General features: G+C 35.0%; 1 protein-coding gene across 1 annotated transcript; it reads right to left on the reverse strand.

The window, feature by feature from the left end:
* Positions 1-11,933: 11,933 nt before the first annotated feature.
* LOC109206029 lies at positions 11,934-13,224 on the reverse strand. The gene is made up of 2 exons (XM_019368794.1): positions 12,783-13,224; positions 11,934-11,980 (listed from the first exon to the last, which is right to left on the reverse strand). The coding sequence occupies exons 1-2, from the start codon at positions 13,222-13,224 to the stop codon at positions 11,934-11,936; spliced, it is 489 nt and encodes a 162-aa protein (XP_019224339.1).
* Between the last annotated feature and the right edge of the window lie 2,249 nt (positions 13,225-15,473).

Genomic DNA, 15,473 nt, shown 5'->3' on the forward strand with positions numbered 1-15,473 from the left:
GGGCATAATTTCTTCTTTTATTGAGCTAGCTAAATAGAATCGATTTATATCATTTCCAAAAGCTTATACTGTTTTTTTTAGTTTATACTCATATATAGGATACACGCGCAACGCGCGTACCCTGAAACTAGTATATATTAAAAGTGGGAAGCCCTTAAGCCTAAAGTTAAATTACAAAAATGCCCATAAAATGATGGAATCTCTTACCCATTTTAAATATTAGTTAATAATAATGTTGAAATAAAAAGAATAAAACTAATTTGAAGTGTTCTTTCTTAGAATAGTTGCGTCCTTTCAATTGTATTATAACTAACTTGGCAACCATTAGAATTAATGCTCAAATAGAGTACCAACGGACGGGCATCATGAACAAACAGAGAAATCAAAGAAATCTTCTCCTTGCCAACTAAATGATTATTCTGGTATAAATTTAACTAATTTATCTCACGCCATGAAAATTAAAGTCCTTGCCTTTTGGTGGTGTTTTTCTTCTACTATATATCCTCAATCTGGTCTAATTAACCTCTGATGTTAAAGTGAGTTGTCTTTATAGAGGGTTTGTTGAACACCACTCTATATTATTTCTATCTTTGCATATTATTTCTAACAAACAGAATGTATGCTTTTCTCAAAAGAAGGATCTAATAACCTTACTTGACCTAATACTCGACAAGCCAACTTAAGTTACTTTTGTGACTATAGCCAATTGTCTGTCTAAAAAAAAGGAATAGAGAACTTCGAGATTTTGAAATTTTTCTACGTTCTTCCTTTCTTTAGCTTTCCTAGACTAAAGGAACAAAAAATACAATGAATATCGTTAAAAAATTGTCGCTCTACCATGCATGTCAAGATTGGCATATAGTTTGATAGCGACATATTCGATATGAACCAAATAAGGACCTTATATATACGCCTTCCCATTGTCAATTGAGTGTAGTTCTTTATTATTTTACACTAGTATTAGAACTCGCGCGATGCGCGGATGGTATTTTTGAAGCATTACCCTCCAGCAACTTTAAGTGTAATCCCCTTTTAAATCTTCACAATTGGACTAATAGTTAGTGTTGCATGTAATGAGCAATCCTTCCTCATTTGAAGACACTGACATAATTATCAAGCTATCAAATACCTCATCGTGTATTTCATGGAAATAAAAACAATTTATAGCTATCAGAATTCCAAAGCAAAACATTTTAGATTCTAATTGCAATCTCACTTTTTAAATTTATTTTATTTCCATTTCGTTTTTCTTTTGCTCGATGTAAAAAGGGTTCCACATGCATATTCACGTACAAAATGGTGGATGCTTTTTAATGAATAGACTTTTGATTCAAGTTATATTATATATAAAATACTCATGTCAGCAGCAAAACATCAGTAAAAAGGTTTGAGAACAAAATCAAATAGCAGAACACCATCAAAAAAAAGCCTTTTTCAAGCCAGTATCAAAATGAGGAGCTTGTACAATAGCACATTGAGAATCCTGACATAATGTTCCACTAAGCAGATAATAAGGGAAGTATTTGAGGCATCTTTATATAATGGGAAAAGTATATCACTAAAACCATTTGTCACTAACTGAGTCCTGAAATAATTCATTCTCATCAACCTCAACTTGATTTGTGAGATGCTGAAAAGGCTTAAAGTTGAAAATATTCAAACTAAATTGTGGATCATTAATTTCATCCACACTCGTTCTATGAGAGAATGTTAGTTTCAATTTATGTTTGTTGGTCTTAATTTTCATATTGTTTGGTCCAACCACAAAGTTTCTCATAACATACAATCCCATTTCATGTATTTTTGTTTTGAAAATACGCATAACAGCTCTTCCAATAGTTGCATGAATTCGATCGCACTAAAAAAAATGTGAAAAGAAATTAATAAAGCGCATAAGTTGAAGAAAATATATCACAACTCAAAAAAAATAACAATATGTAAAAGAGTATGCACCTTTTCATCTTGAATAATTAATTCGATTGAATAAGAGTTTTCTGGTTTCTCGCGGTCTGGAATGTGCCACAATCTAACAACACGAACTTTCAAATTCCAACTCATTTTGGACATTGCTATTTCGCTGATATAGTTATAGTTTGGAGCCAGGCGAAGTTTGTGTGAGAGCTAAAGCCTAAGCAATGTAGAGAAGCCAAACCTAAGTAAAAAGTACTTAAATAAAGATTTGTAAGAAAAAGACTATAATAGTAAATCAATTTATAAGGATCTTTGGCAGAAATTTTAACGTGTGATCTTTCTTGCTTAGGCTTTAGCGTGTGATCTTTGGCAGATACAAAATATTAATATTTAATTAATTCTTCCTTAAAAAAGAATACCTACCATAAGTAAATTATACCGATATTAATGTATATTGTTCGCAAATAAGGTCAGATACAAAGCTTGTACTAAATGTAGAATTATTATTTCAACTTAACATTAATGTGTAATGTACTTAGAATTATATTAATTGATTCTTTCTCAAAAAAGAATACCTACCATAATCTAACAAATTTTTTTTGTGATTTGAACGTCCAACAGGTTGTCAAAAAAGGACGTTTTTTGTTTAAGGCTTTTATTATTTTATGAACTTTTTTAGTCTATTTTCTTTAATATAATATAAATAGATGTAAGATACAAAATATTTATTTAATTAACTATTTCTTAAAAAATAATTCCTACCATAAGTAGACTATACACAAATCTAACGTCCAACATGTTCTCAAAAGAGAACATTTTTTGTTTAAATTTTAATATATTTGGCTTTGATTATTTTATGAACTTTTTTCATCTATTTTCCTATATATAATATAGATAGATGTAAGATACACAATATTTATTTAATTAAGTATTTCTTAAAAAATAAGTCCTACCATAACTAAACTATACACAAAATCTAACGTTCAACATGTTCTCAAAATAGAATATTTTTTGTTTAAATTTTAAAATATTTGGCTTTGATTATTTTATGAAATTTTTTCATTTATTTTCTTTAAAATAATATAGATGTAAGATACAAAATATTTATTTAGATACAAAAATTTTAAATTTAATTATTTCTTTCTTAAAAAAGAATACCTACCATATATAAATGATACCTATATTAATGTATATTGTTTGCAAATAAGGTCATTTACAAAGCTTGTACTAAATGTAGAATTATTATTTCAACTTAACATTAATGTGTAACGTACTTAGAATTATATTAATTGATTCTTTCTCAAAAAAGAATACCTACCATAATTGAATTAAAGATACTAACAAAATATTTTGGACGTCCAACAGGTTGTCAAAAGCCTATGTTTTTGGTTTAAATTTTAAAATATTTGACTTTGATTATTTTATGAACTTTTTTAGTCTATTTTCTTTAATATAATTATAGATAGATGTAAGATACAAAATATTTATTTAATTAAGTCTTTCTTAAAAAATAATTCCTACCATAAGTAAACTATACACAAAATCTAACGTCCAACATGTTCTCAAAAGAGAACATTTTTTGTTTAAATTTTAAAATATTTGGCTTTGATTAGTTAAAGAATGAAATTCAATTTACAAAAAATCTTGGNTCCATTAAATATTTTTCCATTTATAATCCAAATTTTTTATGTTGTCTTAAAATTGCCAAGTGGCTTCATTTTAGCTTGCCACTTGGCTTAATCACATTGCAAACTACTCTCCTTTTAATATAATATAGATTGCAAACTACTCTCCTTTTAATATAATATAGATTTCTGATAAATTATCGGACATAATATAAGGACTTTTTTGAATCAAATAAGAGCTATAATTAAATATTGATTGTTTATCTTTGTAGGTTCAGGTGATCCAATCATTTGACCTAGACAACAAAGTACAATACGATAACTAATATTGGTCATTCATATATATACTATATTTTGTCATGTATAATTATTTACTCAAATATTTTCTTTAATAATATGGATATTATTTTACAAAATTGTGTATTACATGACTCGGGCATACACGTGCAACGCACGTGCAGAAAAACTAGTATATATATATATATATATATGGTAGAAAAATTACATTCCAATACACACAATAATTTAGTCTAAAATGATAAATGCGATTAAGGATTCTTATTAGGGTTAATTACACTAAACACCCTAATAATATGACTAAATTCTGGACACATTCCCGATATTTTAGAATCAAACACTTACACCCCCTGTACTATGGAAAATCTTAAACTTATACTCCTTATGAGATATATTAGTAACTAAGTAGATTAAATATAATTTAAAATTAAAATTGAAAATAAAAGTCTTTATGTCTGTTTTAAAAAAAAACTAAAAATAGGATAAATATTTTTGTTGAATATCCGAATAACGCTTTGAATAAAAAACAAATATTTTCTAAAATATGTATCTTTTCAAAACCTTAAATAGAAAATGAACACAAATTACTCATTAAGATGTAACTTGTACGTATTGGTAAAATATTTTGAACCTTTCGACACTCTTAAATATGATGGTGCTTCCTGTATTTCTAAAAATATTTGAACCTCTTATATAATGGAAACCCTACACAAACATAACTTCATCTAACTAAGTAAATTACACAAAAATAAATACATAAAAACATTTCGTTTGTAATATAAAATTATCTATATAAATATATTTTAATATGCTTCAAATATAAAAAATGCATTACTAAATTGTAAATGAATTGGAAGAGGAAGAAACCTACAACCACTTTATTTCGCAAAGAAAAAAAAATATGAATTAGTTTCTCTTTTCTCTCTCAGCGCACGTTAAGTGCTTCTAACCTGCGCCTCGTCGGAGAATGGGAGGAAGAGGAAGACCTAGGAAGAATACCAGCAAATTCACTGATGTCAGCGTTAAGGAACAAGGAAAGCAATCAGTAAAAGCCAAAGAGAAAGTGAACGAGGAAGACGAACTAGATCTAGAGAGTGATAGTGAACTGAACTGGCCAGATCTGAGCACTGCTCAGCTGAAATAGGCAACACCGGAGAAGACAGTAACCAGAGTGACACCAATGACGAGCTCCGGAACAAAAAACACACATGCAGGGAAGATCGGAACTGAAGAGGCGAGTTCGAGCAAAAATCCAAGCAATGGAACAGTAAATCCTAAGGTAACCATGGAACAGAGTAACAAAGCACAAGGAAACGAAAAGAATATGCAGGAGAAGCAAACGCAGGGAGCTGGGGGAAGATCGTGGGCAGGATTGTTCAGCGAGAATAAACTTGCAGCGAAAGGAATGAATCTATCATATATTCCACCAGCGATACAAGATGGTGAAGTGGTGGTGCAACTGCTAGAAGATGACATAGAGGAGGAACAACAAAAATGGAATAGAGCCTTAATTTTATATGTTGTGGGAAACATCCCAACAATTGGAGCAGTTGAGCGATTCATAGCTCAACAATGGGGGAAAATCAGGAAGCCAAAAGTATTGTTTCATAGTGACGGTTATTTTATTGTTTTGATGCATAGTAATGAAGAAAGGGATGATGTTATAATGTGTGACGACCCAAAGGGTCATCACCTATTTTCTTATTCATTCCGTGTTTCCGAGGCCTCGAAAACCTCATTTAGGGTTGCCTCGAATTGCGTGCGCAGTCCGGGCGCATAGCCAGAAAGCTTAAATATGAATTCTGTGTGAAAAATGCTAAATTTTGATATTAATATGGTTAAAGTTGACTTTGGTCAACATTTTAGGTAAACGGACCCGGAGCTCGGGTGAGTTTTGGATAGGCATCGGATTGCATTTCTCACTTTGAAAAAAATCTGGTATCAGTTATCTGCAATTTTCGCATTTGCGAAGCCAGAGTTCGTAAATGCGAATGCCCAGCTATCGCAAATGCGAAGGCTAGTTCGCAAATGTGAAGGCTGGTTCGCAAATGCGAAGCCAGCCCAGGCAGGCCAAGGTCCGCAAATGCGAAGCCAGGCATCGCAAATGCGATGGACACTGGTTCACAAATACAAGACCCAGTTCGCAAATGCGAAGGGTCCCTTGGGCAGCTTGAGTTCGCAAATGCGAACAATAATGTCGCAATTCCCAAGCCTGTTGGGTTCGCATTTCCCACATCTGAGGCCTGCATTTTTCATACTTAGACGAATTTTTAACCCCTTTTCTTCATTCTTTCAAAACACAAACTCCATAGGCGATTTTCCAAGAAATCTATCTTCTCCAAATCATTTGTAAGTCAACTTTTACTTAAATTCTTCAATCTTTAACATCATTAAACATGATTTCATCTTAAAATCAAGGATTTCCATGGGTGAAAATGGGGATTTTTGGTAGAACTTAGGTTTTCTTAAAATTGGGGATTTGGACCTCAATCTGAGGTCCGATTTTAACACTAATCATAGATATGAACTCGTGGGGGAATGGGTAACCGGGTTTTGGTTCGAACCTCGGGTTTTGACCACGTGGGCCCGGGGGCATTTTGGAAATTTTTGAGTAAAACTTTGGGAAATTCATTTTCATGCATTCAAATTGATTCGATTAGCATTTGTTGATACATTCAAGTAATTTGTGACTAGATTCGAGCGGTTAGGTGGTGAATTCGAGGGGTAAAGCTATACTAGAGGCTTGAGTTGAGTTTGGAGCATTTGAGGTAAGTGTTTGGTCTAACTTTGGCTTGAGGGAATAAGAGTAGAGTCTTATTTGTTAAATGCTATTTGTCGAGTACGGTGTATAGGCATGGTGACGAGTATCTATACACTGGTGTCGAGCATGACCGTGAGTCCTAATTTGCTAAATTATCGAATTTGTAATTGTTATTTATGAGTAATTGGTTGGGAATCTTTAACACTGAGCCAGTAATTGTTGAGACTAAGTGTGGATTTAATTGTGTTAAGTAGAAATTGAATGAGTTTGGTTATAGCTGGATCTCCCTTCCCGGGATAGTTTATTGTATTACATTGCTCCCTTGCCGGGATAGTTACTATAACATCTTTCTCCCTTGCCGGGATTATGTTGTGTATTGTGTTGAAAGAAATGGGATCGTGTGGCACGCCGACCATGAGTTATTATAAAATGGGATCGTGTGGCACGCCGACCACGAGTTATTATGAAATGGGATCTTGTGGCATGCCGACCACGAGTTATTATGAAATGGGATCGTGTGGCACGCCGACCACGAGTTATTATGAAATGGGATCGTGTGGCACGCCGACCACGAGTTATTATGAAATGGGATCGTGTGGCACGCCGACCACGAGTTATTATAAAATGGGAACGTGTGGCACGCCGACCACGTGATATTATTGTAATGGGAGCGTGTGGTACGCCTACCACGTGATGTAAGGAAGTGGGATCGTGTTGCACGCCTGCAATGAGAGGAAATTGAAATAAGTGAAGTGGTATGTTTTCCTTTATTCTGTGTTAGAAGAAATCAGATGTAGTTTCTTCTGTTAATCCTGATATTCTATTTTATCTGCTTCCCCATAAGCATGTTTCCCCCTCCCAGCTTTAATTGCTTACTTTCCGCTATTATTTTGTTGTACTTGTATATATATATCTGCACAGGTTTATCTGGTAGTCTGGCCTAGCCTCGTCACTACTTCGCCGGTTTCGGCTAGGCACTTACCAGCACATGGGGTTGGTTGTGCTGATGCTACACTCTGTGCATCTTTTTGCACAGATCACAGTACCGGAGCAGCAGCTTTTGGACAGCAGTAGAAGCATTTGGGAGCTGACTTCAATCCAGAGATCCCGAGGTAGCCTTGCTGACGTCCGCATGGCCCGGAGTCTCTTCTATCCTTATTTCGTTTGTTGTCCTTGTACCGGAACAAATAGTATTGTATTTTATTCAGACTTTGTTTTTAGTATTCTATTAACGTTCGTGAGTTAGTGACTCCAGTCTTGGGTAGAGGTTGTAATTGAAATTCCGCACTTGTTTTCAGTTCATTTATATTTAAAACTTCCGCTTTTATATTAAATATCTCATTGCCTTAGTATTGTCGATGTTGCCAAGAAGGTTAATAATTAATTGGCTTGCCTAGCTCCTAATAGTAGGCGCCATCACGACTCCCGACGGTGGGAAATCCGGGTCGTGACATAATGAATGGCCCATATACATTGAATAATAGACCAATTATCCTAAGGCCATGGAAGGAGGGATTTGATTTGGAGGATGAGATTCTCATAACTATACCACTATGGGTGAAATTCCCTAAATTGCCACTTAGTTACTGGAGCAGTAAGGCTCTAAGTAAGATTAGGAGTGGGCTGGGTAAACCTTTATATGCTGATGCATGTACAACTATGACTGACAGAGTTTTATATGCAAGAGTCCTAATCGGGATGGATATTACGAGGCCCTTACCAGGATCAATAAAGCTCTATGATCCAACTGGGAAAAGGATTGATCAGATTGTGCAATATGACTGGAAGCCACAATATTGCCAAGAATGTTGTCAACTTGGCCAATTATGTAAGGAACAACATCAGCAACATAGTGAAGAGGGGCAGCAGAGGACCAATAACCAGAAGCCAAAGCAGGAATGGAGAATAGTAAGGAAGCTTGATCCAAAGGTGGATAAGATAGATGGCCAAGGAAGATTCATGGAGCAACTTGAAACAGAAGAATAATTAGGCCCAAATCAGCGAGAGAATGGCAACCAATGGCAGATTGCTAGTGGAAGGTCTGCATAAAAAAAACAAATGGGAGCTAAAAGGGGAGATGAAGTCAACATAGGCAATGCATTTAAAGTCCTAGTGGACACTGCCCATAAAATAATGCAATTCTCTGAAGAACAGGAGATGAGAAGTAGGAGGAGTAGACAAGGAAATGAAGATAATCCCAAAACAACAAATATATCATGATGAACATTATAACATGGAATGTGAGGGGCATGAATAAGGTGTATAAGCAAAAATTACTAAAAAATTTCTGTAAGGAGAATAATGTAGCAGTAATGGCAGTTCTGGAAAATAGAGTAAAAGAAAGTAAGGTTGATGCACTAATGAGGAAAGTATTTGGGGACTGGAAATGGGTAGCCAACTATGAAGTAGCACCAGGTGGGAGAATTTGGGTTGTTTGGGATCAGGCAAGGTTGGAGTTTGAAGTCAAACAAGTACATGATCAATACATAGCAGGGCAGATAACTATGAGGCAATATAACAGTAACTTCTTTTTTGTTGCTGTATATGGTAAACATAATATCCAAGATAGGAAGTATATGTGGAATGATCTCAAAGGGACAATGAATGGAGTAAATTGGCCAAGTGTTCTAATGGGGGATTTCAATAGTATTATGTCCATTGAAGATAGAATACAAGGGAACCCAGTACAAGATGTGGAAGTGAGAGATTTTAAAAACTTTGTAGGGGAGGCTAGATTGACTAAAATTTGAACAATAGGGAGATATTGCACATGGACAAAATAACACTGTGCATAGTAGAATTGACAGAATCCTAGTCAATGCAGAATGGATACAAAAGTGGCCTCAAATGGAAGGGATCATTATGCAACCTGAGTTTTCAGATCACTGCCCCTTGATGATAACTATGGCTGAGGATATTGTACAGGGTAAGAGACCTTTCAAGTTTTTTAACTGCCTAGCTAATCATCAGAAGTTTGAAGAAATAGTGAGTCATTGTTGGAGGAGGAAGCATAGGGGCAACAAGATGCAAAATGTATGGTACAAGCTTAAAGAAATGAAAGGTGAATTAAAGAAGCTAAACACTCAGGAATACAGTAGTGTGAGGGATAAGATAAAAGAAACAAAAAACAAACTGATGCAGCTTCGACAGGATATGCAATCTCCAGAGAATGATAGTGCAGTCATAGATGAAGAAAAGAAGACTAAAATGTAGCTGGCTAAATGGATGGAAGTAGAGGAAAGCATAATGAAACAGAAGGCTAGAGTCAAATGGCTAAAAGAACGGGACTCCAACACAGCATATTTTCATGTTTGTGTGAAAAACAGACAGGCAAGGAATCACATTGGAAGACTTACAAATAATGAAGGGCACATACTGCAGAACATAAAGGAGGTTGAAGAGGAGATACTACAGTTTTATAAAGCACTACTAGGTACAACAGCCTCTGCTTTGCCAGTAGTGAATCCAGATATAATAAGGAGTGGGAATATGCTGAGCAGGAATCAACAAATGCAGCTAATAAAGCCAGTCACAAAGGAAGAAGTACAGACAGCTTTGAAGGGTACAGATGATAGCAGGGCACCAGGATGTGATGGATATAATGCCTATTTTTTCAAGAGGACATGGAGCATAACAGGAGAGGAAATTACATCAGCAGTATTGGAATTCTTTGAAAATATAGATTTGTGCAAAGCCATAAATTGCACTACTATTACTTTGATTCCTAAAGTGAAGAATCCAACAAATATCAAGAAGTATAGGCCTATTTCCTGCTGTACAGTGTTATATAAGATAATCTCCAAGATCAGTAAGATTACAGGAAGTCATGCCAGAATTAATAGACAAATGCCAAACAACTTTTGTTCCAGGAAGAATGATAGCTGATAACATCATCATGAGCCATGAGCTGGATAAAGGTTATGGAAGGAAAAACATATCACCAAGGTGTATGTTGAAGATTGATATGCAAAAAGCATACGACTCTGTGGAGTGGATATACATAGAGAAAATGATGAAACTACTGGGATTCCCTGAGAATTTTATAAGGTGGATAATGAAATGCATCAGTACTGTGAACTATACAATAATCATCAATGGGCAACCAGCAAAACTTTTTGAGGCAAGGAAGGGGCTTAGGCAGGGTGACCCATTGTCTCCTGTGCTATCTGTGATGGCAATGGAGTACTTGAGCTGACTATTGAAAACCTTAAAGGGAAACAAAGAGTTCAAATACCACCCTAAGTGTGCTAAAGTCAATTTAGTACACTTAGGTTTTGCTGACGATTTGTTACTTTTTTGCAGGGGAGATATACAATCAGTCAGGGAAATGCATCAACAATTTAAAACCTTTTCTGAGGCATCAGGATTAACTGCAAACCAAAATAAGAGCTGCATATACTTTGGAGGAGTTGACCTTGTGAACCAAAGAAGGATTATGGATATGCTGGGATATAACAAGGGAGAGTTACCCTTCAGATACTTAGGGGTACCTTTAAGAACAAAGAAGCTATCAATTATTCAATGTGAGCCTTTGATTGATAGGATGCTGAACAAAATACAATGTTGGACATCAAAGTTCCTGTCATATGCAGGGAGAGCTATGCTTATAAAGAGTGTCTTGACTGCAATTCAAAACTTCTGGGCTCAGATCTTTATCTTGCCAAAGAAGATTATTCAGTTCATTGATACAATATGTAGAAGGTTCCTATGGTCAGGGAATGTAGAGCCTACTAGGAAGGCACTGATTGCTTGGGAAAAACTGTGTTGTCCAAGAGTTGCAGGTGGCTTGAACTTTACTAATGTAGAACTATAGAACAAAGCTGCCATATGCAAGTTACTATGGAACATATGCAAGCAGAAGGAAAAGTTATGGATACAATGGGTTAATGCTTACTACATAAAAGGGAATACAGTATGGAGTACAACACCTAAGAATGCATCTTGGGTCATTCAGCAGATCTTCAAGGCAAAGAAGTATTTTAAAAATGCTGGATACACTGAACAAAAGGTGCAGAGGATAGACAGCTTCTCAATCAAACAAATGTATAAAACCATGCAGGGGGAGTTCCAGAAGGTAACTTGGAGGAAAATAATACGCAACAACTATGGACTTCCAAAATGGATATTCATATTGAGAGTTGCAATTATGAAAAGATTGGCAACAAAGGAAAGATTAGCAAGATGGGGAGTAAATATAGAGACCACATGTGCACTATGCCAACAAGGGACTGAAACAGTTCAACATTTGTTCTTTGAATGTGAAATGGCAAGAAGAACTGGCATGGATACAAAGAGTAGCAAAAGGAAGAAGTGGATGAGCAACTTTATGTAGAATGACTTTAGCTGCTGCAGTTTACTATATATGGCAGGAAAGAAACAATGTCATCTTCAAACAGAAAAGAAGAACAGCAGCAAGCATAGTCAGAATGATTATTCAGGAAATCCACATTAGAGCCACCATGTTTCCTAGATTAGAAAGGACTATGACCAAAGTGAACTGGTACCCGGATACAATGGAACAGTGCTAGAGGACAGAAAAGTAGGAAAGTAGAATTGTAGGGACCAAAACTGGGGCTGCATGTCCAGTGGGGTAGTTTTGCTCATGTACATATTTTTACTTGGTAAATAAAGTCAATTAATTACCAAAAAAAAAATATACTTCAAATATATCTCATAAGAGTATAAGTGTAGAATTTTTGTAATATAGAGGGTGTAATTAAGCATATAATTCTAAATATATAACCTAAACTAAGTCATATTATAGGAAACTAGGGATGTTTAATGTAGTTAACTCTTCTTATTAATATTTGCTTCTTAGTGTGAGAATATGTTATTGGAAAAATCTTATTGAGTTCTCAACATCGAAATTCTCCTAACCAAAAAGTGACTTGAATGTGACTTCTACCAACACATCAAAATTTACACTTGACCAGCTCGGCAAGTAATTTAGGTTGCTAAATGCTTCAAAGATCAATTTTTTTTGAGCAAACAAGAAATATATATATTAATAATTAAGTAGCATTTAGTACATGCATACTTGGTGTCACTAAGGACACTTTGGTTTCCTACGCTTGCTAGAGTGTTACAAGCTTCATAAGATAGAAGTTTCACAAAAATATAGTGTTCTAGTAGTTCCTTATCCACAATACATTTTACATAAGATGGAGGTTTAACAAAAGTTTTTTTGCCTTCCGTTTGATCCACAACCTTCTTAGCCATCTGATGAGCTATACTATTCCCTTGCGTGAATGTGTGCTGGAGGGTTATCTCCTTCTGCTGGTGCTTTAACACCCTGCATTCATTAACAATGTCATCATATAATCTATTACCCTGTTGGATAGATTGAATAACCTCCACGGAATCTGTCTCTATTTCAAGAGGGAACATTCCCCATTCTTGGGCTGTTTTAAGTCCCTCCAGGAGAGCTTTTATTTCTGCTTCTAATGATCCACTTGCATGGGATGGTTCTCCAAAGTCCACTATCCAATGTCCATTGGCATTCGTGAATACACCTTCCAGACCACATTTTTGTGTACCACTGTCAAAACTGGCATCAATATTTAGTTTAAACCATCCTTTTGGTGGTTTGTGCCATCTAATTTTGATGGGAGTTTTTTGAGGAGTATACATACTTTTTTCAGTGAGGAGTTTGAATTCAGTCGCCTTTTGAATAATATAATCACCATTAATAGGAATTGTAGTGTTGTTTTGATTGTTACTGTTCCTATTTAACCAAATATACCATATAGCAAATGGAAAGAAAGAGTCCCACTTTATAAAATTATTTTTTATTGGGTAGTCATAGTCCTTTAGCTGAATAAGCCAGTGTTCACCTTGGGTATTATAGTAATGTTGCCACCCAAGACTATCCCAAAATCTTTTAGAGTCTTGACAATTAAAGAAGATGTGAGCTATAGATTCCTCTTCATGACATTTACATATAAGGCAAATTGGATCGATATTTAAGCCAATCTTGGCTAGGTATTGTCTACAAGGTATCCTATTATGGAGACATTGCCATAAGAAGAATTTGATTTTATTAGGGCAAGCTAATTTCCAAATTCATGTGAAATCTACTAAGGTACTTTTCTGAGGCTCAATTAGGTTATAGCATGTTTTGGTCGTAAAAAAACCTTTTGTAGTTGGTGACCATATTGGAATGTCACTAGTTGGACCCTTTAGGCGAATTCTTACCTTGGTGATATTTTCTTTAGTTTCATTTGGAATATTGAGAGAGATTTTGTCAAATAACCAGTTTTCCTCATCAAAGATGTCTTTTAATTTTATGGAATAATTTTTTTTTAAGAGGGGGCCCTCTATTGTTTTTCTAAGGTTTCGTACCTTTGGAATCCAATTGGTTTCCCATATGTTCATGTTGGAATGACGATGAGCTGACCAAATAATACCTTTAGAACATAAATCCCATCCTTTTTCAATGCTTTTTCAGATGAAAGAATTTTTATTTTTAGCATTGCTAGATGCATAGGAAGAGATCATTAGTGTAGCCTAGGGTGTGGTAGCATTAGTGAGCATTCTCCATACCATGCTAGCTAGGGTGCATAAATTCTTAGAATTTGCATTATGGATTCCAAGGCCTCCATTAGCTTTTGTTTGGCAAATAGTAAACCATTTAATAAGATGAATTTTCTTCCTTTCAGTGATAGTGCCCCAGATGAAATCTCATTGCTTCAAAGATCATACTTGAGCTTCAAACGTAAATATAAAAACCAAACGCTTCTCAAACAAATTATTACAGAATACAATTCTCTTGAGCAAACTCTCATTTGGATCTTTTATAATTAGTTCCGATATAAATTAATGAGATTATTTGGTCCTTCAGATGAGAATATTCAGTTAGTTAAACTATTTCAGGAGACTAACTTGTTACAGTATCATAATAAATAATATCCTTTCAGATTTTCTTAAAGAAGATTGTGCATATATTAATTGAATTTCCATTTCCATCCATCTTGTTATTAATTGCATTGTCAAGTAAGAGTAAATAAGCACAAATTAATACATTATAGTCTGCTATGTGGCATTAGAGCCACAATTGTATATCTAGTTGGTATAAGAGATCAAACATGAAGTAAAAATAGCTGCGCTGCCACATTTCAAAACTAATTTTTTCAAAAACTATTGGTGAAGTCAGCTGGCCAAGCCTCCTTAGTTAGTTTAGTCTGTTTAAGCCCAAATATATAGTTATAATTATTTGAGAGAACTTCATTTATAGCCCATCGGACAAAACAAATTTCATCCGGTAGCCCACAAATTGACCCATACAAGTCATAGCCTAAAAATAATGACAAGTGCTAGCCGGAAACTTTACTGATCGAATTCCCTCGCTGGAAATCCAGCCAGCCAACTATGACCATGACTGCTCCTCTCGCTTTCCTCTTCTTCCCTAAAGGTTGCTGTTACTGATTTTTACTAGTCACCGCCGGAATTGACCACTGGCTGGCGACGGTATTAGTTCACATCAATTTCCCAAGCAATGATTTAATCTTGAAACAAATTTCACCAACAGATGCAAAAGTCACAAGCTCAAAGTAAGTGGATTTTGAATTTTACTCCTCAATTAGCTTCGCCCAATTCATCAAATCACTAAATTAACAGTATTTCAATTCAACGGAACAATTCCAAATCTCACTTTTCAGTAACAAACAAACATTAACAGAAGTTCCAAACCCAGACATGAGTTTCTTTTCTCGATTCAACTTCAGAATCAATGACACCAATAAGAGCAGTAGCGGAATTTCTTTTTTAATAGTTTGATTTTGAGTTTTGTGGCGACGGTAAAAGTCCAGATCTTCTTATTTCGGTAGTGGTGTAGCATAAGGCTCAACCTTGTCTTCTTCTCTGTATTTCTCTTATGTTTC

The sequence above is a fragment of the Nicotiana attenuata genome, unplaced genomic scaffold (assembly GCF_001879085.1).
Source record: "Nicotiana attenuata strain UT unplaced genomic scaffold, NIATTr2, whole genome shotgun sequence".
In the NCBI taxonomy this organism is placed as follows: domain Eukaryota; kingdom Viridiplantae; phylum Streptophyta; class Magnoliopsida; order Solanales; family Solanaceae; genus Nicotiana; species Nicotiana attenuata.

What these genes read in the sequence shown, in the direction of transcription:
- LOC109206029 (XM_019368794.1), bottom strand. Translation starts at nt 13,224, where the DNA reads ATGTATACTCCTCAAAAAACTCCCATCAAAATTAGATGGCACAAACCA. An exon ending in GGTTGTGGATCAAACGGAAG is followed by an intron (nt 11,981 to 12,782) that starts GCAAAAAAACTT and finishes TTCTGTTTGAAG; the next exon opens with ATGACATTGTTTCTTTCCTG.